Genomic DNA, 24,759 nt, shown 5'->3' with positions numbered 1-24,759 from the left:
CTCCTGCCTCAGCCTCCCAAGTATTATTGTATTAACAAAAGAATATGTTATGTTAAGCATTTTAAATGCCTCAAATATTGGCCGGGCCAATATAAATACAATATAATACAATATAAATACCCAATACAAATACTTTTTGTATTTTTATTAGACACGGGGTTTCACCATGTTGGCCAAGATGGCCTCAATCTCTTGACTCATGATGCGCCTGCCTCGGCCTCCCAAAGTGCTGGGATTACAGGCAAGAGCCACCGCGCCTGGCCAAATCTCCATTTCTTTAAAAAAAAAAAAAAGTTTGACTTAATATTTTAAGTTTTTGAATTATAAGGAGTCTCTGTTGTTCTTTCATTTTTAATTGTATGAATTTATGCCATTGTTTGCTAATTTATGTAGAAGTCATTTTCTCTTACTTTGGCAGATCATTTAAATCTTTATTTTCTTTTCTTAGGCAATTTTTCACAGCAAAAGTCTTTGCTAAACTCCTTCATACAGATTCATATGGAAGAATTTCCATCATGCAGTTCTTTAATTATGTCATGAGAAAAGGTGATTCATTTTTACTGTGCTTGAACTCCTTATCCGGGAATCAAGTAGCTTTTTGGTCTGTGCTTTTATAAGTATTTCTTCCACGTGAAATCACTCTAAGTTTGAATAGTAGAATTTCTTATCTTTTGACCAAGATGTGTTACATAAACTTGGGTTATAAAAAAACAAAAATTTTTTAAACCCTCATGTGTCTTAAAGATAATAGTAGACTAGAAATATTAAGATCTGAACCAAGAGTTTTAATGTATGGTAATTTGAAATAATTTTAATTTACTGATAATTTTATTTTACCAATATATTACAAGTTGAGTTGACTGATAGTTTCAAACCCACAGCTGTAATATCAGTTTCAAGGAGCATCTATTAAACAGTTTGGACTTATGATTCCTACAAGTGCCATAATAATCTGTGAAAGCCTATTGTATACAATCTTTAATAATTGGTTGCTGTAATTAACCTCAGAAATAAAAGCAGCTTCATTGAAGGCATAACATTATACTAGCTGTCCCTGTTTGGTGGAACACAAGTTCAATTGGTAAAGAACAGTATGTTCAAGGCGTCAATTTTATTATAGCTTTAGTCATGGTAGAATTATTGAACTCTGCCATTCTATGGTTTTTTGTTTCAAGCAATTTTGTGGTGAGAAGAAATGTTTTTAGAGTTACTAGATTAGCTTGTCTCAAATCTAGCTCTTTATCTCCTTTTTCATATCTGAAGGATAGATCTTAAGAATTACTTTCATTTTCTTGTTTATTGTCAGTTTGGCTTCATCAAACAAGAATAGGACTCAGTTTATATGATGTCGCTGGGCAGGGGTACCTTCGGGAATCTGTAAGTATTAACCTTATAGATATTATATTAACTCTTATAGACACCAAAATGTAAACTGTAGTTATCACTGGGTGTTGGGACTACAGGCTCTTCTCATAATACTTTGTTTTATTTCTGTCTGTGTGTGTTTGTGTGTACATACTTAGTTTTACCGTAACAAAGCAACTTGTACACTTTCAACTTTTAAAATTGAACATCATCTTTCCAGTGAAACAAAAAACAAATTTAAAATAAAATTACAATAGAGAATGTCAATTCCAAATAAGATCCTACAGGTTCTACTGATTTTCCCATGGAGTAGCAGCGTTCAAGTCATCATTAACAGAGAATTTATGCCGGGTGTGGTAGCTCATACCTGTAATCCCAGCACTTTGGGAGGATGAGGCAGGTGGATCACCTGAGGTCGGGAGTTCGAGACCAGCCTGACCAACGTGGAGAAACCCCATCTCTACTAAAAATACAAAATTAGCCAGGCGTGGTGGCACATACCTGTAATCCCAGCTACTTGGGAGGCTGAGGCAGGAGAATTGCTTGAACCCAGGAGGCAGAGGTTGCTGTGAACCGAGATAGCGCCATTGCACTCCAGCCTGGGCAACAAGAACGAAACTCCATCTCAAAAAAAAAAAAAATGTATTGGCTGGGTGCGGTGGCTCAAGCCTGTATTCCCAAGGCCTGTACTCCCAACACTTTGGGAGGCTGACGTGGGCAGATCACCTGAGGTCAGGAGTTTGAGACCAGCCTGACCAATATGGTGAAATGCCATCTCTACTAAAAATAGAAAAATTTGCTGGGCTGTGGTGGCGCATGCCTGTAATCCCAGCTATTCAGGAGGCTGAGGTGGAAGAATCGCTTGAACCTGGGAGGCGGAGGTTGCAGTGAGCCGAGATTGTGCCGCTGCACTCCAGCCTGGGCAACAGAGGAAGACCCTGTCTCAGAAAAAAAGAGAATTTATTTTAAAGGTGTCATTTTAAACTGCAAGGATGCCCCTTAAAAATCACAATTAAACATGCCAAAGGAAAAGCAATGTTGTCAAAATGCTCACTTTAAACTATCAAAAGGTTTCAAACCTACCCTTTGCTGACCTTCTATAACCCCATTTTATAAAATTTATTTTCTTTTTTTAAATAAGAGACCGTAGACAAGGAGACCAGGCGTGGTGGCTCACGCCTGTAACCCCAGCACTTTGGGAGGCCGAGGCGGGTGGATCACGAGGTCAGGAGATTGAGACCATCCTGGCTAACATGGTGAAACCCCGTCTCTACTAAAAATACAAAAAAAAAAAGCCGGGCATGGTGGCGGGCGCCTATAGTTCCAGCTACTTGGGAGGCTGAGGCAGGAGAATGGTGTGAACCCAGGAGGCAGAGCTTGCAGTGAGCTGAGATCACACCACTGTACTCCAGCCTGGGCGAGAGAGTGAGACTCCGTCTCAAAAAAAAAAAAAAAGAGAGACAGACAGTAGACAAGGAGATGTTGGTAAATGCTAACTGTCCATATTCACATAGACACATAGTCTATGCGCTCAATAGAGGAAAGCAGCTAGAATTCTATGCACTACTACACAGGGGCCTAGCACCTTCCAGCTTCCAGTAGAGCAAAGGGAACAGGTTTTTCTTTTTTTTTCCATAGACCTCGGTGGTGTTGATTCCATATAGTTTTTGTTCAGACACAGGATGTTTCCGTTTTGGGGTTTGGTTTTTTATTTTTATTTTTTTAACAAATGACATGTGTTACTAAACAAATGTTTAATGTATATTGACTATACAAATTCCTTTTTAGATTCTTTGTCTTCAAACTTTAAAAAAAAAAGGCCTTTTGGCTGGGCGCAGTGGCTCATGCCTATAATCCCGGCACTTTGGGAGGCCGAGGCGGGCAGATCATGAGGTCAGGAGATTGAGACCATGGTGAAACCCCGTCTCTACTAAAAATACAAAAATTAGCCAGGCATGGTGGTGGCCACCTGTAATCCCAGCTACTCAGGAGGCTGAGGCAAGAGAATCGCTTGAACCCAGGAGGCAGAGGTTGCAGTGAGCCTAGATCGTGCCATTGCACTCCAGCCTGGGTGACAAGAGCGGACTCTGTCTCAAAAAAAAAAAAAATAAATAAAAAGCCTTTTAAAGGGGAAAATAAAAAGAATGTAGCATTTTAACATTTAAAAATCACTGAAAAAGTTTTGGTTATTCATGAATGATATTAATGTGTCACTATTTTTTGAAGGGCCAAGAATTCCACCACCCCCCCTTTTTGTTTTAAGAAAATATAAGAGAAGCCAGACACGGTAGCTCACGCCTGTAATCCCAGCACTTTGGGAGGTCAAGGCGAGTGGATCACTTGATGTCAGGACTTCGAGACCAGCCTGGTCAACATGGTGAAACCCTGTCTCTATTAAAAATACAAAAACATCAGCTGAGCATGGTAGCAGATGCCTGTAATCCCAGCTATTAGAGTGGCTGAGGCAGGAGAATCGCTTGAACCCAAGAGGCAGTTGCAGTAAGCTGAGATCATGCCACTGCACTCCAGCCTGGGCAACAGAGCAAGACTATGTCTCAAAAGAAAAAGAAAAAAGAAAATATGAGAGAGAAAATGAATGTAACTGTATTGCCACCTCTGGATTTAAGGTTGCTAGGTCAGTTACCAAGAGGCTGCTTGTTTCCTATTAGGCACTGCTGTAATTAGGCCAAGTTATCAACAGAGAATTGTAACTTCATGGTCCAAATGGCTATGCTTCTTCTAAGTATGGGTATCTAAATTATATGGACTTACTTTTCACCTCAGGCTTTTTTCCCAAATATACAGTGCTTTTTTTTTTTTTTTTTTTTTTCTGAGACAGAGTCTCGCAGTCGCCCAGGCTGGAGTGCAGTGGCGTGATCTCGGCTCACTGCAGGCTCCGCCCCCTGGGGTTCACGCCATTCTCCTGCCTCAGCCTCCCGAGTAGCTGGGACTACAGGCGCCCGCCACCTCGCCTGACTAATTTTTTTTTGTATTTTTAATGGAGATGGGGTTTCACCGTGTTAGCTAGGGTGGTCTTGATCTCCTGACCTCGTGATCCGCCTGCCTCGGCCTCCCAAAGTGCTGGGATTACAGGCGTGAGCCACTGCGCCCGGCCTCATACAGTGCTTTTTTTAAGGTTGTAGGGGAGAGGGGAAGGGAGTTGGGCATAAATATAAACTAGGTTAATTAATCAAATAATTATTCAGAGATAAGAGTTAAAGAAATGTAAATTTCTTGTTACAGTTCGTATGGTTCCTGCTATAATTTGTTGCATTCTGTTTTGTCTAGATTTCTGTAGATAGAATCTGTTAGCTCATTCTGAACATTTATACTGTAAAACCTTTCCAGGGCCACACTACAATTCTCTTTAAGGTTCAGACCAACTTGACAATAAAAGGCTCTTGCTTCTGGCCATCTCTTTCTAGCAAGGAAGACATAATTAGCCACCTGCTGGTACTTGTTTAGAGGTCAGGTCCAAAACTGGAGTGCTTCCCTAGCTCTGAGAATTCTTGTTAGCAGTTCACTTGATTTATAAAAACAGCAATATTGATTTATAAAAACAGTCCCCTGTTACTGCTTGTCTTGCCTCTTTCCATGGATGGAAACAAAGATTGAAAGAGAGATGAGCAAAAGGGAGAGAAAAGAAACAGTGTACTTCTATAGTTTTTAAAAAGGAATAATTTTCCCCTTCTCTCAATGAAAGAAAACACTTCTCTCAAAGTATTTCTTCCATCCTTGGCCCATTGCCTTTTGAAACCTAGACTTTGTGTCTTACTAATTTGAAAGGCAGTGGCTTCCAGACCAACATTTATAATCTGAGTAGAGTATACAAAGTTTTATTCACTTATTAAATCTTATTAAGCATTTAGTAAACATTTATTTGGGGGCAGGTATTATTCTAAGCTTGTAGGGCTCATGTTTTACTTTGTGACAATCTGTTTTGCCCAGATTTCTTTTTTTTCTTTCTTTTTTTCTTTTTTTTGCCCAGATTTCTGTAGATGGAATCTGTTAGCTCATTCTAAACGTTATACTTTAAAACCTTTCCAGGAACACAGTACAATTTTTGTTCCCTTGTAGACCTATTTGTTCTAGGAGAGTGGGAAGACAGACACTAAATTATAAGCAGATAATATCAAATAGCCACAAGTTATATGTAGAAAATAAAACAGTAAACTAGGCAGGAATATGACTGGGATTGACAGACGATTTTAGGTAGGCTGGAAGGAGCATCTTTTTGAGATAGTGATTAAGTTTTAGCCATGAAGTATGAGAAAGAAGCCAGTCTTATGAAGATGTAGTATAGAGGAAACAGCAAATACAGTGTCTCCAAAGCAAAATGAAGCCTGGACCTGTTCTAGGAAAAGAAGGAAGCCAGTGTGGCTAGAACAAGGATTATAGTAACAGAAAATGAAGTTGGAGAAGTAGGCAAGGGCCACATGTAGGGCCTTTTGGGCCACAGTAAGGACTTTGGATTTATTTTGAGGCTAATGGGAAACCATCGGAAGTTTTAAACTGAGTCTGTCAAGATATGATTTACATTTTAAAAGATCATTCTGGATGCTGTATGGAGGATATAAGGAACTCAAAGTACAGCCAGGCACAGTGGCTCATGCCCGTAATCCCAGCAACTTTGGGAGGCCGAGGCAGGCGGATCGCTTGAGGTCGGGAGTTCAAGAACAGCCTAGCCAACATGACAAAACCCCATCTCCGCTAAAAATACAAAAATTAGCTGGGTATGGGGGTAGGCACCTGTAATCCCAGCTACTTGGAGGCTGAGGCAGGAGAATCACTTGAACCTGGGGAATGGAGGTTGCAGTGAGCCAAGATTGAGCCACTGCACTCCAGCTTGGGCAACAGAGCAAGGCTCCATCTCTAAATAAATAAATAAATCTAGAGTATAAGCAAAATATTTAGGCACCTTACTGTGATAGTCCAGGTGAAATGATGGGCCCCTGACTAGGGTAATTGGTGGCTGTAGAGAAAGCCAGAAATAGATTAATTCAATATATATTTTGGACTCCCCTCCTCCCCAGAAAAAACACAAATTGCTGCTAGATTGGATGTTCAGGGTAAGGAGTTTGAAGGCATTGATGAAGAAAAAGAGAAGCCAAAGACAAGTCTTACATTTTTATTTTGAGTAACTCTTGGAATACAGGAAAAGCAGGTGAGGACCAAGGTTGGAGATGACAAGAGAGCCCCATTTTGGACACTTCAAGTTTGAGATGCCACTTGTCCTGTAAACTTAAAAGTATCTCAGATCTACTAGAAATATGATATTTGAAATGGTTAAAGCAAAAATAACATTGTTAAAGTAAATATAAGAAACCATGGGAGGGCACAGTGGCTCACGCCTATAATTCCAGCACTTTGGGAGGCCAAGGCAGGCGGATCCCTTGAGGTCAGGAGTTCGAGACCAGCCTGGCCAACATGTTAAACCCCCTCTCTACTGAAAATACAAAAATTAGCCAGGCGTGGTGGTACGTGCCTGTAATCCCAGCTACTCAGGCTGAGACACAAGAATCGCTTGAACCCAAGAGGTGGAGGTTTCAGTGAGCTGAGATTGCGCCACTGCACTCCAGCCTGGACTGGACTGAGACTCAGCCTCAAAAAAAAAAAAAAAAAAAGAAAGAAACCATGGGAGGCTTTGAAATATATAATCCTGTAATAGGGAAAGCCTTTCTAAGTATGACAAAACCCAGAAGTCTAGAAAACAATAAATTCAGCTAAATTTTTAAAGATCTATAGGGCAAAGCCCATGTTAAAGTAAAAAGAAAACAACAAACTGGGAGAAATATCTGAAACAGTCAGAAATGGCCAATTACCCTAATATATAAAAAGCTCCCAGAAATCAAGAAGAAAGCCATTAACCCAATAGAAAACTGGGCAAAGATATAATGTATAAAAAGTAAAATTCAAATGCTTCTTAATCATAAGAAACAACTAACTTCACATAAGAGAAATGCCAGATAAATCTACACTAAGTTGCCATTTTTCACCTATCAAATTAGCAAAGATCAGAAAGTTTGAATCGACACCTTTAGCGTTTAATTTTTTCACAGTGCTTCTGAGCCAAAAGAAATCCCTAAAAGTTTCACTTATTAACTAGTTAATTCTAAACAATGAGTATTCATTAAGCTTATTAGCCATTTGAATAAGTAATACACTTAAGTTGAAAGAAGATATTTTTATTTCATTCTTAAGTACAGTTATTAATGGGATGTGTACAACTACTTAAACCTGGGAATTAGACTGGACACTTGTCCTCCTCATTTCCTGTTCACTAATTTTTGTGTGGTACTTTACCACAGGAACCATCAAAACCTAGCTTTGCAAAGATTCATGTCATCAAAAGGAATATATTTGGTTGGGTGTGGTGGCTCACGCCTGTTATCCCAGCACTTTGGGAGGCCAAGGCGGGCAGATGGCGAGGTTAGGAGATCGAGACCGTCCTGGCTAACACGGTGAAACCTTGTCTCTACTAAAAATACAAAAAACTAGCCAGGCATGGTGGCACTCGACGGTAGTCCCAGCTACTCAGGAGGCTGAGGCAGGAGAATCGCTTGAACCTGGGAGGCGGAGGTTGCAGTATGCCAGGATTTCGCCACTACACTCCAGTCTGGGCGACAGAGCAAGAGTCCATCTCAAAAAAAAAAAAAAAGGAATATATTCATGACATTTTGGTGATTTAAAAAAATTTTTAAAAAGGAATAATAACCAGGCACAGTGGCTCACACCTGTAATTCCAACACTGGGAGGCCAAGTTGGGCAGATAGCTTGAGCTTAAGAGTTCGAGACCAGCCTGGGCAACATGGTGAATCCCCATCTCTACCAAAATACAAAAAATTAACTGGGTGTGGTGGTGGATCTCTGTGGTCCCAGCTATTCAGGAGTCTGAGGTGGGAGGATCACTTGAGCCTGGGAGGTAGAAGTTTCAGTGAGCCGAGATCATGCTACTGCACTCCAGCAGCCTGTGTGACAGAGTGAGACCCTGCCTCAAAAAGAAGGAATACATTGAGATCCAGTATTGAAAATGTGAACTACCTTGAGCATGTAGTTCTAGCTTATAGCAATATCTGTCATGCAGTATCTGACAAATGTTGCTGTTTCACTCAAAATTTTAAAATATCCTGATGCACCCCTGTACATTAACTGTGGTGCTCCTGGGACACCTGTGTGCAGAATTCGGAACTGTAGAAATAGCCTTCACATTGCTGGTGGGAGTATAAAATTCACATGGCGTTTGTGGGGAGATGGAAGTTTCCCAGTGTCTATCAAAATTCTACATGTGCATATGCTACAACCCAGCAGGTCCACTTATAGAAATTATATTCTATATTCTTCCACAATACCTATGAATGAATAATTAGGTTAGCCCTTATGGTATTATTTTTCGTGTAGCAAAATATTAGGAAAAAACTAAATGTACCAACAGAGGCCTAGTTAAATATGGCACATCTATACAATGATATAATATATAGCTATTTATTCTCAAAGAGTGGAAGCTATTTGAGAGTCAGTATGGAATAACTGTAAAATATATTACTGAATGACAAAAGCAGTTTTCATGGTATGTTGATACATCCTTTGTGTAAAAAGAGGGAAAGGCCAGGTGCGGTGCCTCACGCCTGTAGTCCCAGCACTTTGGGAGGCAGAGGCGGCTGGATCACGAGGTCAAGAGATCGAGACCATCCTGGCCAACATGGTGAAACCCCGTTTCTACTAAAAATACAAAAATTAGCTGGGCATGGTGGTGCACGCCTGTAGTCCCAGCTACTCAGGAGGCTGAGGCAGGAGAATTGCTTGAACCTGGGAGGCGGAGGTTGCAGTGAGCTGAGATCACACCACTGTACTCCAGCCTGGGCAACAGAGCAAGACTCCATCTCAAAAAAAAAAAAAAAGGGGGGAAAGAAATATATATGTATTGGTTCATATTTGCATCTGTTACCTTTGGGAAGCTGCATCAGAAGTTGATAATACAGGTTACTTAACCTCTGGGGAGAAGAAATAGGTGAGAGGCTTTTTAATCAATATCTTTGTTCCCTTTGAATTTGGAACAATGTAGAATTTACTACTTTTCAAAAATGTTAAAACTTAAATTAGTAGAAACAAAATTTAATGCAAAATAGTTTTACCACTAAAATAGTCATGAATTTATTTATTTATCAATATAGTATCAATGCTGAATTTTTAGTAATGAAATTATATTCTAATATCTAATGAATCAAGATTGGACATTTAACACTTTATTTTGTTTTATTTTCAGGATTTAGAAAACTACATATTGGAACTTATCCCTACGTTGCCACAATTAGATGGTCTGGAAAAATCTTTCTACTCCTTTTATGTTTGTACAGCAGTTAGGAAGTTCTTCTTCTTTTTAGATCCTTTAAGAACAGGTAAAAGAAAATCTTATCTAACTTAGATAATATGAGGCTATTATTATATCTAAATCTCAATAACTAGAGAAAACTCTTGAAAAATATCATTTATTTTCCTGTCACTGCCATTAAAAATTTGGTGAATTTCAAGGAGATAAAAAGGTAGAAAACACAGTAGCAGTACTTTGGTTATGTTTATCTGAAGATCTTTTATGATTTACTTGCCCTGACTATAACCTGCTATGTGACAGACGGGGGGACGTCACCTAACAGTGGAGAAGTGTGAACTGGGTAGTCAGTCATAAATACCTCCTTCCAGTTCTAGGAAGCCAGTTATTCGGATATAATTTGCTGTCTCTGCTATGTAACATATTGCAGAATTGTTCTCTTTTTGATGAAAAATCTGTATTTGGAAATATGAGAGCCATTTAGCCAGTGATGCATATTTTTCTCATTCTCTATAAGGATCAGATTGGTAAATATGGCCTCATTAACAGTATGTTTTATTAACTGTTCAAACCTGCCCAGACTTAAATACATGTAACTGGAGCAGAGGAAAGGACAGAGAAGGTCCAAATCAAAGTGCCTGATTGTCCTTGTGTCCTTGAAAATTCAGCTATGGGCCCGGCACAGTGGTTCATGCCTGTAATCTCAGCACTCTGGGAGGCTGAGTTGGGTGGACCACTTGAGCTCAGGAGTTCAAGATCAGCCTGGGCAACATGGCAAAACTTTGTCTCCACAAAAAAATTACAAAAATTGGCTGGACACGGTGGCTCACACCTGTAATCCCAGCTACTCGAGAGGCTGAGGCAGGAGAATCGCTTGAACCTGGGAGGCAGAGGTGAGCCGAGATCGCGCTATTGCACTCCAGCCTGGGCAACAATAGTGAAATTCCGTCTCAAAAAAAAAAAAAAAAAATACAAAGATTAGCTAGGCGTAGTGGCGTGCGCCTGTAGTCCCAGCTACTTGGGAAGCTGCTGAGGTGGATCACTTGAACCCAGGAGGCAGAGGTTGCAGTGAGCCAAGATCGGGCCACTGCACTCCAGTCTGGGCAACAGAGCCAGATCTTGTGTCCAAAAAAAAAAAAAAAATCCAGTTATGAATCCAATCACAGCATATGGTAGCTGACAGTGTTTTTTGAACTCCTCTACTATAAGTACACACATATATACTTTTCTCTTTCAAATTTTACAAAATAATATCACATGTTTTGACTGTTACATAGTATGCTAAGCATTTTACATGGATTCATTCATTTTCATCTCATAACCCCATAAGAAAGGTACACTATTGTCCACGTTTTATGTGTAAGGCAACTGAGACTTAGCTAGGTTACATATTTAAAAGTGGCATTCAAACTCCCATCTGGGCTGGGTGTGGTGGCTCACACCTGTAATCCCAGCACTTTGGGAGGCTGAGGTGAGAAATCACCAGTGCCCAGGAGTTCAAGACCAGCCCTGGCAAGATAGACCTTTTCTGTACAAAAAAAAAGCAGCAGCCAGGCGCAGTGGCTCACGCCTGTAATCCCAGCACGTTGGGAGGCTGAGACAGGTGAATCATCTGAGGTCAGGTGTTCAAGACCTGCCTGGCCAGCCGGGCGCGGTGGCTCACGCTTGTAATCCCAGCACTTTGGGAGGCCGAGGCGGGCGGATCACGAGGTCAGGAGATCGAGACCACGGTGAAACCCCGTCTCTACTAAAAATACAAAAAATTAGCTGGGCATGGTGTTGGGCATCTGTAGTCCCAGCTACTCGGAGAGGCTGAGGCAGGAGAATGGCGTGAACCCGGGAGGTGGAGCTTGCAGTGAGCCGAGATCGCGCCACTGCACTCCAGCCTGGGCGAAAGAGCGGAAGCCCCTTACGTAAAAAAAAAAAAAAAAAAAAAAAGACCTGCCTGGCCAACATAGTGAAACCCCATCTCTACTAAAAATAGAAAAAATTAGCTGGGCGTGATGGCGGGTGCCTGTATTCCCAGCTACTTAAGAGGCTGAGGCAGGAGAATCGCTTGAAACCGGGAGGCGGAGATTGCAGTGAGCCGAAATCACACCATTGCACTCCAGCCTGGGCAACAAGAACAAAACTCTGTCTCAAAAAAAAAAAAAAAAGAAGAAGAACAAGAAGAAAAAAACAAACTCTGCTTTTAAACCACACCTATGTACCTGTGTATTGCTTTCTAGTCCAGAACCTGCCAAAAATAAATGGAGACAGTGTCCCTGTTAGTATGCCAGCAGTACTATATCTATAATCACAACTTTTTTGAAAATCTGACATCAGTATAATTTTAGAATTTACCACTTAGATTTATATAGCTGAGGTATACAACTAGAGATGTTATTAAATGTTGCCTGTAGATTTCTCTCTTTTTTTTTTTGCAGGGTGGGGATGGAGTTTTGCTCTTGTTCCCTAGGCTGTAGTACAATGGCTTGATCTCAGCTCACTGCAACCTCTGCCTCCCAGGTTCAAGCAATTCTCCTGCCTCAGCCTCCAGAGTAGCTGGGATTACAGGCGCCCTCCACCACACCCAGCTAATTTTTTGTGTTTTTAGTAGAGATGGGGTTTCACCATGTTGGCCAGGCTGGTCTGGAACTCCTGACCTCAGGTGATCCACCCGCCTCAGCTTCCCAAAGTGTTGGAATTACATACGTGAGCCACCATGCCCGGCCGAGATTTCCCTTTCTGTAGCAGTATGTAATAAGGACTTTGGAGCATAAGAGCTCGAAGCTTTAAGCTTTAAAATATCAATTGTGTGATTGTTCCTGTTAAAAAAAAATTTTTGTGATTGAGTTGCTCTTGAAATTAATTGTGTTTCTTTATGTTCTTAAAGGAAAGATAAAAATTCAAGATATTTTAGCATGCAGCTTCCTAGACGATTTGTTGGAGGTAAATGTTTTTAAACTACTTAATTGTATCGCTTGACAGTTGCTATCTTCTAATGATGTCTTTGTGTTCCATTAGCTAAGGGATGAGGAGCTGTCCAAGGAGAGTCAAGAAACAAATTGGTTTTCTGCTCCTTCTGCCCTGAGAGTTTATGGTATGTTCCCATCATCATGCTAAAATTTGAATTCTCCATTCTTCAGGTAATTGGTGTTCAGAGGACAGTTTTATACATACACTGATATACCTTAAGATCAAAGTATTTAATTACCTTAAGCTCTAGTATTCTACATTACCAAAATTTACTTGTTTAAATACCAATGTTTTAACTTTTTGGACTCCCCCCAACCTTTTCTTTTTGAAGACAGGGTCTCACTCTGTCACCCTGGCTGGAGTGCAGTGGCACAATGACGGCTCAGTGCAGCCTTGAAGTCCTAGGCTCAATCTTCCCACCTCAGTGCCCCTACCCCACCTCACCCCACCGACCCCAGTACTGGGACTACAGGCGCCATGCCTGGCTAATTTATTTATTTTTTTTAGAGATGGGATCTCACTGTATTGCCCAGGCTGGTTTCAAACTCCTGGGCCCAAGCAGTCCACCTGCCCTGACCTCCCAAAGTGTTGGGATTATAGGCATGAGGCACTGCACCCAACAGAACCCTTTTTAAGTTAATACACTTTATTTTCAATAGAACAGAATGTAATTTGATCCTTGTTGACTCAGGAGCATCATTATGAACATTAGCTGTTGTCATGCTTTGTTGATAAAATGCTGTTCCCAGGGTCTACTGATGGAGCTATTCTACATTATCTTGTTGGGTGGTCTTTTGACTCCTTTGGCTTTTTTTTTTGGAGATGGAGTCTTGCACTGTTACCTGGGCTGGAGTCCAGTGGCACGATCTCGGCCCACTGCAACCTCCACCTCCCAGGTTCAAGCGATTCTCCTTGCCTCAGCCTCCCAAGTAGCTGGGATTACAGGCACCCGCCACCACACCTGGCTAATTTTTTTTTTTTTTTTTTTTTAGTAGAGACAATGTTTCACTATGTTGGCCAGGCTGGTCTGGAACCCCTGACCTCTGATCCGCCCTCCTCGGCTTCCCAAAGTGCTGGATTACAGGCATGAGCCACCGTGCCCGGCCTCCTTTTGGCATTCTTACCTCTACTTTCAAGTGCTAGCATTTCAGTGCTTTTTGTTGTCCTCTACCTCCATTTAATTTAGAAACCTGGGAATGTTTAAAAAGACTGCAAACTGAAAACAAATAATGATGTAAGTGAAACAGCCCAGAGACTATGGCCTTCATGATGGGTTTTCTTTGGCTGTTTCTAGCCCAAGGGTTTTTCTGATCAAGATTGCAAAGGTAGCTGATAGTATTACACATAGGCCACTACCCTAATCATAACATGAATAGTTTGAAAATCAAAATATTAACCAAGAAAAAGAACTTTTTGTTAGTCTATTCTTCTGATTAAAATTTTATTGTGGTCATAAGTGTCTTTATTATTTTTCTTCCCAAGGCCAGTACTTGAATCTTGATAAAGATCACAATGGCATGCTCAGTAAAGAAGAACTCTCACGCTATGGAACAGCTACCATGACCAATGTCTTCTTAGACCGTGTTTTCCAGGAGTGTCTCACTTATGATGGAGAAATGGTAGTAGTTTAAATCTGCTGCTAAGTTTTAAAAGTTTAGGCTCCCAGAGTTTCCACAAACCCTTTTCTTGATGTAATACAGCCCTTTTTTTTTTTTGACACAGAGTCTTGCTCTGTCGCCTAGGCTAGAGTGCAGTGGTGTGATCTCAGCTCACTGCAACCTCCACTTCCTAGGTTCAAGTGATTCTCTTGCCTCAGCCTCTGGAGTAGCTGGGATTATGGGCACATGCCACCGCATCCAGCTAATTTTTCTATTTTTAGTAGAGATAGGGTTTCACCAGCTTGGCCAGGCTGGTCTTGAACTCCTGACCTCAGGTGATCTGCCTCCCAAAGTGTTGGGATTACAGGCGTAAGCCACCACACTCGGCCCAGCATTATTTATATCAGTGTGTAACAGTGTCTTTAAAATGTGTAAACTGATCAAATTACTTGAGATTCAGAGTCTTTGGTCTTAATGTAAATTAAAACGTCTGCATTATGGCCTCAGGGCAAATAGAAAAGCTTATTTTGTTCATTTCATTGTCAGTGCACCTATTGTACGGTAGTGCATTCTAGTTTAAAAAAAAAAAAAAAAGCCGAGGCCAGGCTTGGTAGCTTATGGTTATAATCCCAGTGCTTTGGGAGGCCAAGGCCACAGAACCACTTAAGGCCAGTCGTTCAAAACTAGCCTGAGCAATATAGCGAGACTGTCTCTACAAAAAATAAAAAAATTACTTGGGCATGGGTGGAATGTGCCTGTAGTATAGCTACTCGGGAGGCTGAGGCAGGAGGATTGCTTGACCTGAAGAATTTGAGGCTGCAGTGAGCTATGATGAGGCCACTGCACTCCAGTCTGGGCAGTAGAGTGAGACCATGTCTCTTAAAAGCTGAAACATTAGTAAATTATTCTGCTATTTTCATTTAGATAGTTCCGTCATTAAATTACCAAGTCAAATGTAGTAACACATATGCCATGATTTAATTCTGAGAATCAGGTTGTATTAGTCTCTAGAAGTGGCTATATGAAGATAACATGCACTTGTCTTTTTATTATGACAATGCAAAATACTTGAGAAGGAAAATTCTAAACAGCATTTTAAAATCACTATTTTTGCTGCTAAAAACATGGGTTAAGAATCTGATAACTTTGGGAGGCCGAGGCGGGTGGACCACGAGGTCGGGAGATCGAGACCATCCTGGCTAACACAGTGAAACCCCGTCTCTACTAAAAATACAAAAAATTAGCCGGGCGTGGTGACGGGCACCTGTAGTCCCAGCTACTCCGGAGGCTGAGGCAGGAGAATGGTGTAACGGTGTGAACCTGGCAGGCGGGCTTGCAGTGAGCCGAGATGGCGCCACTGCACTCCAGCCTGGGCAACTGAGCAAGACTCTGTCTCAAAGAAAAAAAAAAGAATCTGATAAATTTCCCAAACCAGTTATGCTTAAAAAATAGTCATATTGTCATGAGAATGGGGGTCTTACATTTTATCATTTAGCTTCAATAGCAGTTTGCTAAATAACACCATTAGTAACAACAAAAGAAAAGAAGGGAAAAGGCACAGAAAGTTTACTTTGTAACTCCCACAGCTGTAAACAATAGGCAGTGAGGAGCTTATATTATTAATATAATGATTCCTGATGAATAAAGAAAATCAGAGGCTACAACTCTGGATGAAGTCAGATCACAATCTGCGTTCTTTACCTCTTTAGTACTATTTATGCAGAAAGGAACTTTTCTAAGAATATAAAATTTTTATCTAAGTGAGAACCTCCCAATTACTTTACTACTTTCTTTTTTTTTTTTGAGACGGAGTCTTTCTCTGTCCCCCAGGCTGGAGTGCAGTGGCGCAATCTCAGCTCACTGCAAGCTCCGCCTCCCGGGTTCACGCCATTCTCCTGCCTCAGCCTCCTGAGTAGCTGGGACTACAGGCGCCCGCCAACATGCCCAGCTAATTTTTTGTATTTTTAGTAGAGACGGGGTTTCACCGTGTTAGCCAGGATGGTCTCGATCTCCTGACCTTGTGATCCGCCCGCCTCGGCCTCCCCAAGTGCTGGGATTACAGGCTTGAGCCACCGCGCCCGGCCTACTTTACTACTTTCTACCATTAAAAAAAAATCTATGAGTATCCTGTGTTTTGTTTTGGTTTTTGTTTTAGACGGATTCTCGCTCTGTCGCCCAAGCTGGAGTACAGTGGCGCGATCTCAGCTCACTGCAAGCTCTGCCTCCTGGGTTGACGCCATTCTCCTGCCTCAGCCTCCCGAGTAGTTGGGACTACAGGCGCCTGCCACCATGCCAGGCTAATTTTTTGTATTTTTTTAGTAGAGACGGGGTTTCACCGTGTTAGCCAGGATGGTCTCGATCTCTTCACTCTCGGCTCACTGCAAGCTCCGCCTCCCGAGTTCACGCCATTCTCCTGCCTCAGCCTCTCCGAGTAGCTGGGACTACAGGCGCCCGCCACCACGCCCGGCTAATTTTTTGTATTTTTAGTAGAGACGGGGTTTCACCGTGGTCTCGATCTCCTGACCTCGGGATCCACCCGCCTCGGCCTCCCAAAGTGCTGGGATTACAAGCGTGAGCCACCGCACCCGGCCACGTATCCTGTTTTTATAGGGAAGGCTTTCTGTTCTCTTCATGTCTTTCTGGCCTTTACATTTTGCCTTTTTATGGATGAGAACAGTGTCAGCTCACTGTAAAATGTCTGGCAATCTCAAGACAGCTTCTTATTGGAAATCTGAATTAAAAATTTTAAACAATATTTTAAAATAGCAATTTAAATATACTGTTCTGAGACTGGGCACGGTGGCTCACACCTGTAATCCCAGCATTTTGGGAGCCCGAGGTGGGTGGATCACCTTGAGGTCGGGAGTTTTGAGACCAGCCTGACCAACTTGGAGAAACCCCTTCTCTACTAAAAACACAAAAGTAGCCAGGCGTGGTGGTGCATGCCTGTAATCCCAGATACTCAGGAGGCTGAGGCAGGAGAATGGCTTGAACCTGGGAGGTTGTGGTGAGCCGAGATCGTGCCATTGCACTCCAGCCTGGGCAACAAGAGCGAAACTCCATCTCAAAAGAAAAAAAAAAAAAATAGTATACTGTTCTGTTCATTCCAGATAAAAAATGTTTTTCAAAATAACTGCACTGAAATGAAGTTATAAGTTTATAGCTTAGTCACTGTCTTATCTGTTTCAAAAGTTTGAAGCAGGATGCAGTAGTTCATCCCTCTAGTCCCAGCACTTTCGGAGGCCAAGGCCAGATGATTGCTTGAGCCCAGGAGTTTGAGACTAGCATGGGTAATACAGGAAAACCCCATCTCTACAAAGAATTTAAAAAATTAGCCAAGTGTGATAGTGTGCACTTGTAGTCTCAGCTACCTCGGAGGCTGTAGTGGGAAGATTGCTTGAGCCTGGGAGATCAAGTTTGCAGTGAACTATGATCGTACCACTAAACTCCAGCCTGGTTGATAAAGTGAGACCCTGTCTCAAAAACAAGAATAATGAAAGAAAATTGTAGTTTAACACAGCAAATCTCTCATAAAAAAATGAACTAGGGCTGGGCACAGTGATGCATGCCTATAATCCCAGCACTTTGGGAGGCCGGGGCAGGCGGGTCACTTGAGGTCAGGAGTTTGAGACCAGCTTGGGTAACATGGAAAATCTTGTCTCTACTAAAAATATAAAAATTAGCTGGGCATAGTGGTGTGCACCTGTATTCCCAGCTACTTGGGAGGCTGAGACAGGAGAATCGCTTGATCCTGGGAGGCAGAGGTTTCAGTGAGCTGAGATTGCGCCACTGCACTCCAGCCTGGGCGATAGAGCAAGACTGCATCTCAAAAAAATAAATAAATAAAAAAGAACTATGTCCTCAAAACTGTCCTGTGTAGATTATATATAGAATTCCTATGGCTGGGCACGGTGGCTCATGCCTATAATCCCAGCACTTTGGGAGGCTGAGGCGGGCGGATCACCTGAGGTCGGGAGTTCGAGACCAGCCTGACCAACGTGGAGAAACCCCACCTCTACTAAAAATACAGAATTAGCCAGGCGTGGTGGCACATGCCTGTAATCCCAGCTACTCGGGAGGCTGAGGCAGGAGAATTGCTTGAACCTGGGAGGTGGAGGTCGTGGTGAGCCGAGATTGTGCCATTGCACTCCAGCCTGGGCAACAAGAGTAAAACTCTGTCTCAAAAAAAAAAGAAAAAAAAATCCCTAGAAACCAATATTAAGTATATAAATGGATTTCCCACTTCATAACTTAGGGAAAAAAATTAAATTTGCCACCTTTGATTGCAGAATAGCTTCAAATCATAAGATATTCACTTGAAAGTTAATTTCAACTAAGGCCTCTAATGAACATTATTTTCTGTTCTGTAGGACTATAAGACCTACTTGGACTTTGTCCTTGCATTAGAAAACAGAAAGGAACCTGCAGCTCTACAATATATTTTCAAACTGCTTGATATTGAGAACAAAGGATATCTGAATGTCTTTTCACTTAATTATTTCTTTAGGGTAAGTCTCATTTGCATAAGTGAGTCATTGTTCCTTAAGATATATCATTTGGTTGCTGCCGGTGCGGTGGCTCATGCCTGTAATCCCAGCACTTTGGGAGGCCGAGGCAGGTGGGTCACGAGGTCAGGAGATGGAGACTATTCCTGGCTAACATGGTGAAACCCCGTCTCTACTAAAAATACAAAAAATTAGCCAGGCGTGGTGGCAAGTGCCTGTAGTACCAGCTACTTGGGAGGCTGAGGCAGGAGAATGGCCTGAACCCGGGAGGTGGAGCTTGCAGTGAGCTGAGATTGCACCACTGCACTCTAGCCTGGGCGACAGAGCGAGACTCCGTCTCAAAAAAAAAAAAAAAAAAAAAAGGCCGGGCACAGTGGCTCACGCCTGTAATCCCAGCACTTTGGGAGGCCGAGGCGGGCGGATCACGATGTCAGGAGATTGAAACCATCCTGGCTAACATGGTGAAAACTCTTCTCTACTAAAAATACAAAAAATTAGTCAGGTGTGGTGGTGGGCGCCTGTAGTCCCAGCTACTCGGGAGGCTGAGGCAGGAGAATGGCGTCAACCCAGGAGGCAGAGTTTGCAGTGAGCCAAGATTGCGCCACTGCACTCCAGCCTACTAAAAAAAAAAAAAAGAAAAAAAAAAAAAAAAAAGGAGATCACAAACATGGCTGGGCGGGCATGGCTCACCTTGTAACCACACTTTGGAGGCCGAGGCAGGCAGAAATCAGGAGATCGAGACCAGAAACCCTCCTACTAAAAAACAAAAAAAATTAGCCGCCCGGTGGTGGGCCCTGTATCCCACTGCTCGGAGAGCTGAGGCAGGAATCGCTGAACCGGAGGCGGATTGCATGACCGAATCGACCACACTGCACTCACCTTGGGGAGAAACACAAAAAAAAAACATGGCTAGAGGAAATTATATATTGAACATATATTGGAAAAAAAAAAACTACAACTACCAAAGTCTATAAAAATTCCTGTGGAAAGGAGCTACCTTTTCTGAACTGCTTAGCATCTTACAAGTTTTTCATCACAAGTATAGCATTTATCACATATTTGTATTTCCAATGGTAGTACAGCCCCTGACATGTATTTACATATTTTTGTTTTACATCTAGTCAAATCAGCTTTCACTCAGTTATATTTTTTTAAGTAGGAAAGAAAAAAAAACTAAAAACTTGATTTCTTTCTGAAATCTGTTATGTAAATGCTTTTATTAAATTTAAAAATCGGCCGGGTTGCGGTGGCTCATGCCTGTAATCCCAGCACTTTGGGAGGCCAGGGTGGGCGGATCACAAGGTCAGGAGATCAAGACCATCCTCACTAACATGGTGAAACCCCATCTTTACCAAAAATACAAAAAAATTAGCTGGGCGTGGTGGCGGGCGCCTGTAGTCCCAGCTACTCAGGAGGCTGAGGCAGGAGAATGGCATGAACCCAGGAGGCAGACCTTGCAGTGAGCCGAGATTGTGCCACTGCACTCCAGCCTGGGCAACAGAGCGAGACTGAGTCTCAAAAAAAAAAAAATTAAAAAATCACACCCCAGGCATGGTAGCTCACACCTGTAATCCCAGCATTTAGGGAAGCTGAGGCAGGAGGTTCACTTGACCACAGGAGTTTGAGACCAGCCTGGGCAACACAGGGAAACCCCAACTTCTACAAAAAATTTAAAAAATTAGCTGGGTGTAGTGGTCACATGCCTGTGGTCCTGCTTACTGGGGAGGCTGTGTCCAGCCAGTTGTAGATACTTTTATTTGCTATGTTGAAATAAATAAACCATAAAAATAATTTTTAGGCCAGGCGTGGTCGCCCATGCTTCTAATCCCAGCATGTTGGGAGGCCAGGCAAGGAGGGTTGCTTGAGCCCAGGAGTTGGGAAACCAGCCTGGGCAACATAGGGAGACTCCATCTCTACAAAAAAATTAAAAATTAGCTGGGCGTGGTGGCACATGCCTGCAGTCCCAGCTACTTGAGAGGCTGGGGTGGGAAGATCACTAGAGTCCGGGAGGTCAAGCCTGCAGTGAGCCATGATTGTGCCACTGCACTATGGCCTGAATGCAGAGTAAGACCCTATCTCTAAAAATAAAAATTAAAAAAACTGAATGCTATATGGGCTTATATCAGCGGCTCATCTGAGAAAATAAATACCAACCCATCATAGGAATGCCCCTACTTTAGACAAACCTATTAAGTAAAAATCCAATCTTAGGAAAATAAATGTATTTGAAATTAAACACTGAACTCTTTTTCATAAAGATTTCTTTACAGTATTTTCTACTCTTAGTGGAATATTAAATTGTTTTAAAAATACTTTAAAAATATTTCATATAGGCATTTTGTCAAAGCTTATTTAGGCCTGGTTACATGGGATAAGGTAAAAAGTGTCCAGTGCTGAGCCCTATAATCCTGGGCTGTTCATAGAGCATTTGGACATCAGTATCCTAGTGATAAAGCTGGGCCTGGATGATTCACTCTAGATCATACCATCTAAGTCTATTACTGTATTAACAGAGCGTGTACCCAGATTCTTATCTACTTCAAAGGGATTCCTTTATGGATACTCTGATTATTAGTGGTAACAGAGTAGGCATTAGGAACAAAGTTGACTATTCACCAAAATTTGAAACTTCACATTTCCAGTGAATAATGCTCACCTGAAGTATTTTGTATTCCCACTGGATGACAGCAGTTTCTTCATTTTTTTGTTAAAGTTTATAAAAAGGAAGAGTTTTGGGAGGTCTACCTCCATTTCTTGTATTACGTAGAAAGCAAAGTGTAGGGTAGGAAGGGAGACAGTAGATTGGGGGTTTTAAGAGAATAGTGAAGGCAGGAATAACATTCATGGAAAATGAGAGGAGCAGATGAAACAGAATCTGCTTGATTAAACAGAATAATTGTGATGAAACAATAATTGTGAGGCCATGTTGAGGGCCCATTTGAGGTTGGAGAACATTCCTATGTAGAAGCAGCAATCCGTAATCTTTTTTTTTTTTTTCCTGAAGTTCTCAATAGTTAAGATATAGGTCTAAAAAGGTCAATACACTAATCGAGAATTTAGGTTTTGCTCACTGATGTGGAATAAGGTCAAGAAAGCTAAGAAGATTGGCAAGAGAGAGAAGGATGAGGTTTGTGGGCTGATAGGAAAGGAAGTGTAAGTAGAAAGGGGTTGTAGGGCTAGAGAGGGATGTTGTGTATTTCATTTTTTACTTACAGATTTATTTCTATTAAATACAGGCCATACAGGAACTAATGAAAATCCATGGACAAGATCCTGTTTCATTTCAAGATGTCAAGGTTATCTTTTCCTTTAATTTACGTATTACCAGATAATTATGAGATAGTCATTTGTATTACATGAAATTTTATATGAAAGCAACTAATGAAGTACTATTTGAATCAAGTGTTTGCTTTTTGTTCTGAACTGATATTTAAATCATTACGAACTGAGACCACACTTGCACTATTTATGTAGTTTATAATTTTAGTATTGTCATCATTATGTTTTCATTGGAAGCATTCATTCAGACAGTCAGGGGGCCGGGCACAGTGGCTCACGCTTGTAATCCCAGCACTTTGGGAGGCTGAGGCGGGTAGATCACCCAAGGTCAGGAGTTCGAGACCAGCCTGGTCAACATGGTGAAACCCTGTCTCTGCTAAAAATACAAAAATTAGCTGGGCGTGGTGGTGCATGCATGTAATCCCGGCTACTCAGGAGGCTGAGGCAGGAGAATTGTTTGAGCCCAGGAGGTGGAGGTTGCAGTGAGCTGAGATCGTGCCACTGCACTCCAGCCTGGGCAACAAGAGTGAACTCTGTCTCAAAAGAAAAAAAAAAAAAAAGAAAAGAGTCAGTACAGTCTACATCCTATGGCAGTCTATTCAACTGTAAACTATATTTTTACCTTGGAAACTGTTTTAGTATGCTACCTCAAAGAGCCTGTTCACTTTGAGTAATTTTACTACAAATTTTATTTTACTACAAATTTTGTAGTAATTTTACTACAAAAAGATTAGAAAACATGTACTAATTCCCTGTAAATATCTATGTTGTACACTTCATGATATAGAAGGAGGTCTTCTATATGTTGCAGTAAGTTTTAGCAGAATTTAGCTTCTTTTTGGATGTCTAATGCATATCCAGAGAGAAGAACTCCCCTCTCCCATCCTAATAAAATATTGACATCAATATTGGAAATGAAGCTTTGTCACTATCTCTGAAACATTTAGATGTTTAACTGAGCTGAACTGTTAGCAAAAAAAAATTAAACCAAACCCGTTAGCCGGGTGTGGTGGTACGCGGCTGTAATCCCAGCTACTTGGGAGGCTGAGGTAGGAGAATGGCTTGAACCTGGGAGGCGGAGGTTGTGGTGAGCCGAGATCACACCATTGCACTTCAGCCTGGGCAACAAGGGTGAAACTCTGTCTTAAAAAAAAAAAAAAAAAAAAAAGCCTGGGCGCAGTGGCTCACGCCTATAATTCCAGCACTTTGGGAGGCCAAAGCAGGCAGATTACTTAACATCAGGAGTTTGAGACCAGCCTGGCCAATATGGTGAAACCCCCATCTCTACTAAAAATACAAAAATTAGTTGGGTGTGGTGGTGTGCGCCTGTAGTCCCAGCTACTTGGGAGGTTGAGGCAGAAGAATCGCTTGAACCCAGGAGGCGGAGGTTGCAGTAAGCCAAGATTGTGCTACTGCACTCCAGCCTGGATAACAGAGCGAGACTCCATCTCAAAAACAAAACAAAACAAAACAAAAAACTACAGAGAAAACCTTGTTTCACCAATTAGAAGGCAACAGAAAAATATGTAAGAAATTAGTTAACGTGCAGTCCCTGAACACTGCATTAGATAGTTCTGTCACTAATTACCTATGTAGCTGGATTAGGCACTGAGCCTTGGTTTCTTCATCTATAAAACGAAGGATAGCTATCACATAGCTAAGGAGTTATCCAATAAAATTTTGTGGTTGTAGGTAGAGAAAAGGAAACTGCCTGTTAAATGGAAAAGAAAAAAAGTAGAACAAAAAATTAACATAAGCCCAAGTGGCAGCCCTCAATTTTATTCCTCTGTACTTCAGTGGATGCAAACAGCCCTGAATTTTGGATCACTGTGTGTGATAGAAATTAAGTGGATCAAATTTCATTGTATTTTTTTTCTCTCTTGCAGGATGAAATCTTTGACATGGTAAAACCAAAGGATCCTTTGAAAATCTCTCTTCAGGATTTAATCAACAGTAATCAAGGAGACACAGTAACCACCATTCTAATCGATTTGAATGGCTTCTGGACTTATGAGAACAGAGAAGCTCTTGTTGCAAATGACAGTGAAAACTCTGCAGACCTTGATGATACATGATCTCTGAAAGACTAGACTGTCTTATATTAAGAAATACTTGAATGCTGCATGTAAAGCCTTTAAAGCAAAATCCTCAGAAATGGTCTAAATAAAACACTTGATATACCTAGAGAACACAGCAAATGTTTTGGTTACTGGAATTTTGGTTGCAATAGTTTTAGAAGCAATAGGACCAAATATTGCTTGTTAGGAGGTAGGGTAAGTTCTGGTTCGTTTTAGTTCAAAGAAAGATGGGAAGTGTGATTTGCTATAGGTAGATGATGTTCAGTTTAAATCTGTATAATCTTCAGAGATGAAGTTTCCATGGAATATTTCTGACAGTCATTTAGAATGTGAATATTTGAGTGACAGTGCATATATATATACACACACGTGTGTGTGTGTGTGTCTATATATATAAAATCTCAAAGATGACAAACTTACCCATTCATTAGAGTAGAGCCATTTTATTTCTGGGTTAGGATTAGGATTTTTTTTTTAGGGGGGTCAAGCAATTCTCCTGCCTCGGCCTCCTGAGTAGCTGGGATTATAGGCACCTGCCAACACACCTGGCTAATTTTTGTATTTTAGCAGAGACAGGGTTTCACCATGTTGGCCAGGCCTGTCTCGAACTCCTGACCTCAAGTGATCTGCCCGCCTCGGCCTCCCAAAGT

At 41.6% G+C, this 24,759-nt stretch overlaps 1 protein-coding gene across 4 annotated transcripts in view; it reads left to right on the top strand.

Moving 5' to 3' along the window:
* Positions 1-24,220, top strand: part of PPP2R3C (protein phosphatase 2 regulatory subunit B''gamma) — a 39,156-nt gene extending 14,936 nt beyond the window's left edge. For all 4 annotated transcript variants that reach the window (XM_032179476.2, XM_032179479.2, XM_032179478.2 and 1 more), the window contains 9 exons: positions 449-546; positions 1,307-1,377; positions 9,629-9,761; positions 12,567-12,622; positions 12,698-12,773; positions 14,132-14,268; positions 18,618-18,755; positions 21,989-22,048; positions 23,918-24,220. In XM_032179476.2, the coding sequence (XP_032035367.1) occupies positions 449-546; positions 1,307-1,377; positions 9,629-9,761; positions 12,567-12,622; positions 12,698-12,773; positions 14,132-14,268; positions 18,618-18,755; positions 21,989-22,048; positions 23,918-24,106 (958 nt within the window). In that variant the 3' untranslated portion in view covers positions 24,107-24,220. The remainder of the gene's footprint in view (positions 1-448; positions 547-1,306; positions 1,378-9,628; positions 9,762-12,566; positions 12,623-12,697; positions 12,774-14,131; positions 14,269-18,617; positions 18,756-21,988; positions 22,049-23,917) is intronic.
* Positions 24,221-24,759: the final 539 nt, after the last annotated feature.

This window comes from Hylobates moloch, unplaced genomic scaffold (assembly GCF_009828535.3).
Source record: "Hylobates moloch isolate HMO894 unplaced genomic scaffold, HMol_V3 SCAFFOLD_16, whole genome shotgun sequence".
Classification (NCBI taxonomy): Eukaryota; Metazoa; Chordata; class Mammalia; order Primates; family Hylobatidae; genus Hylobates; species Hylobates moloch.
This window is presented reverse-complemented; position numbering and strand designations above follow the sequence as displayed.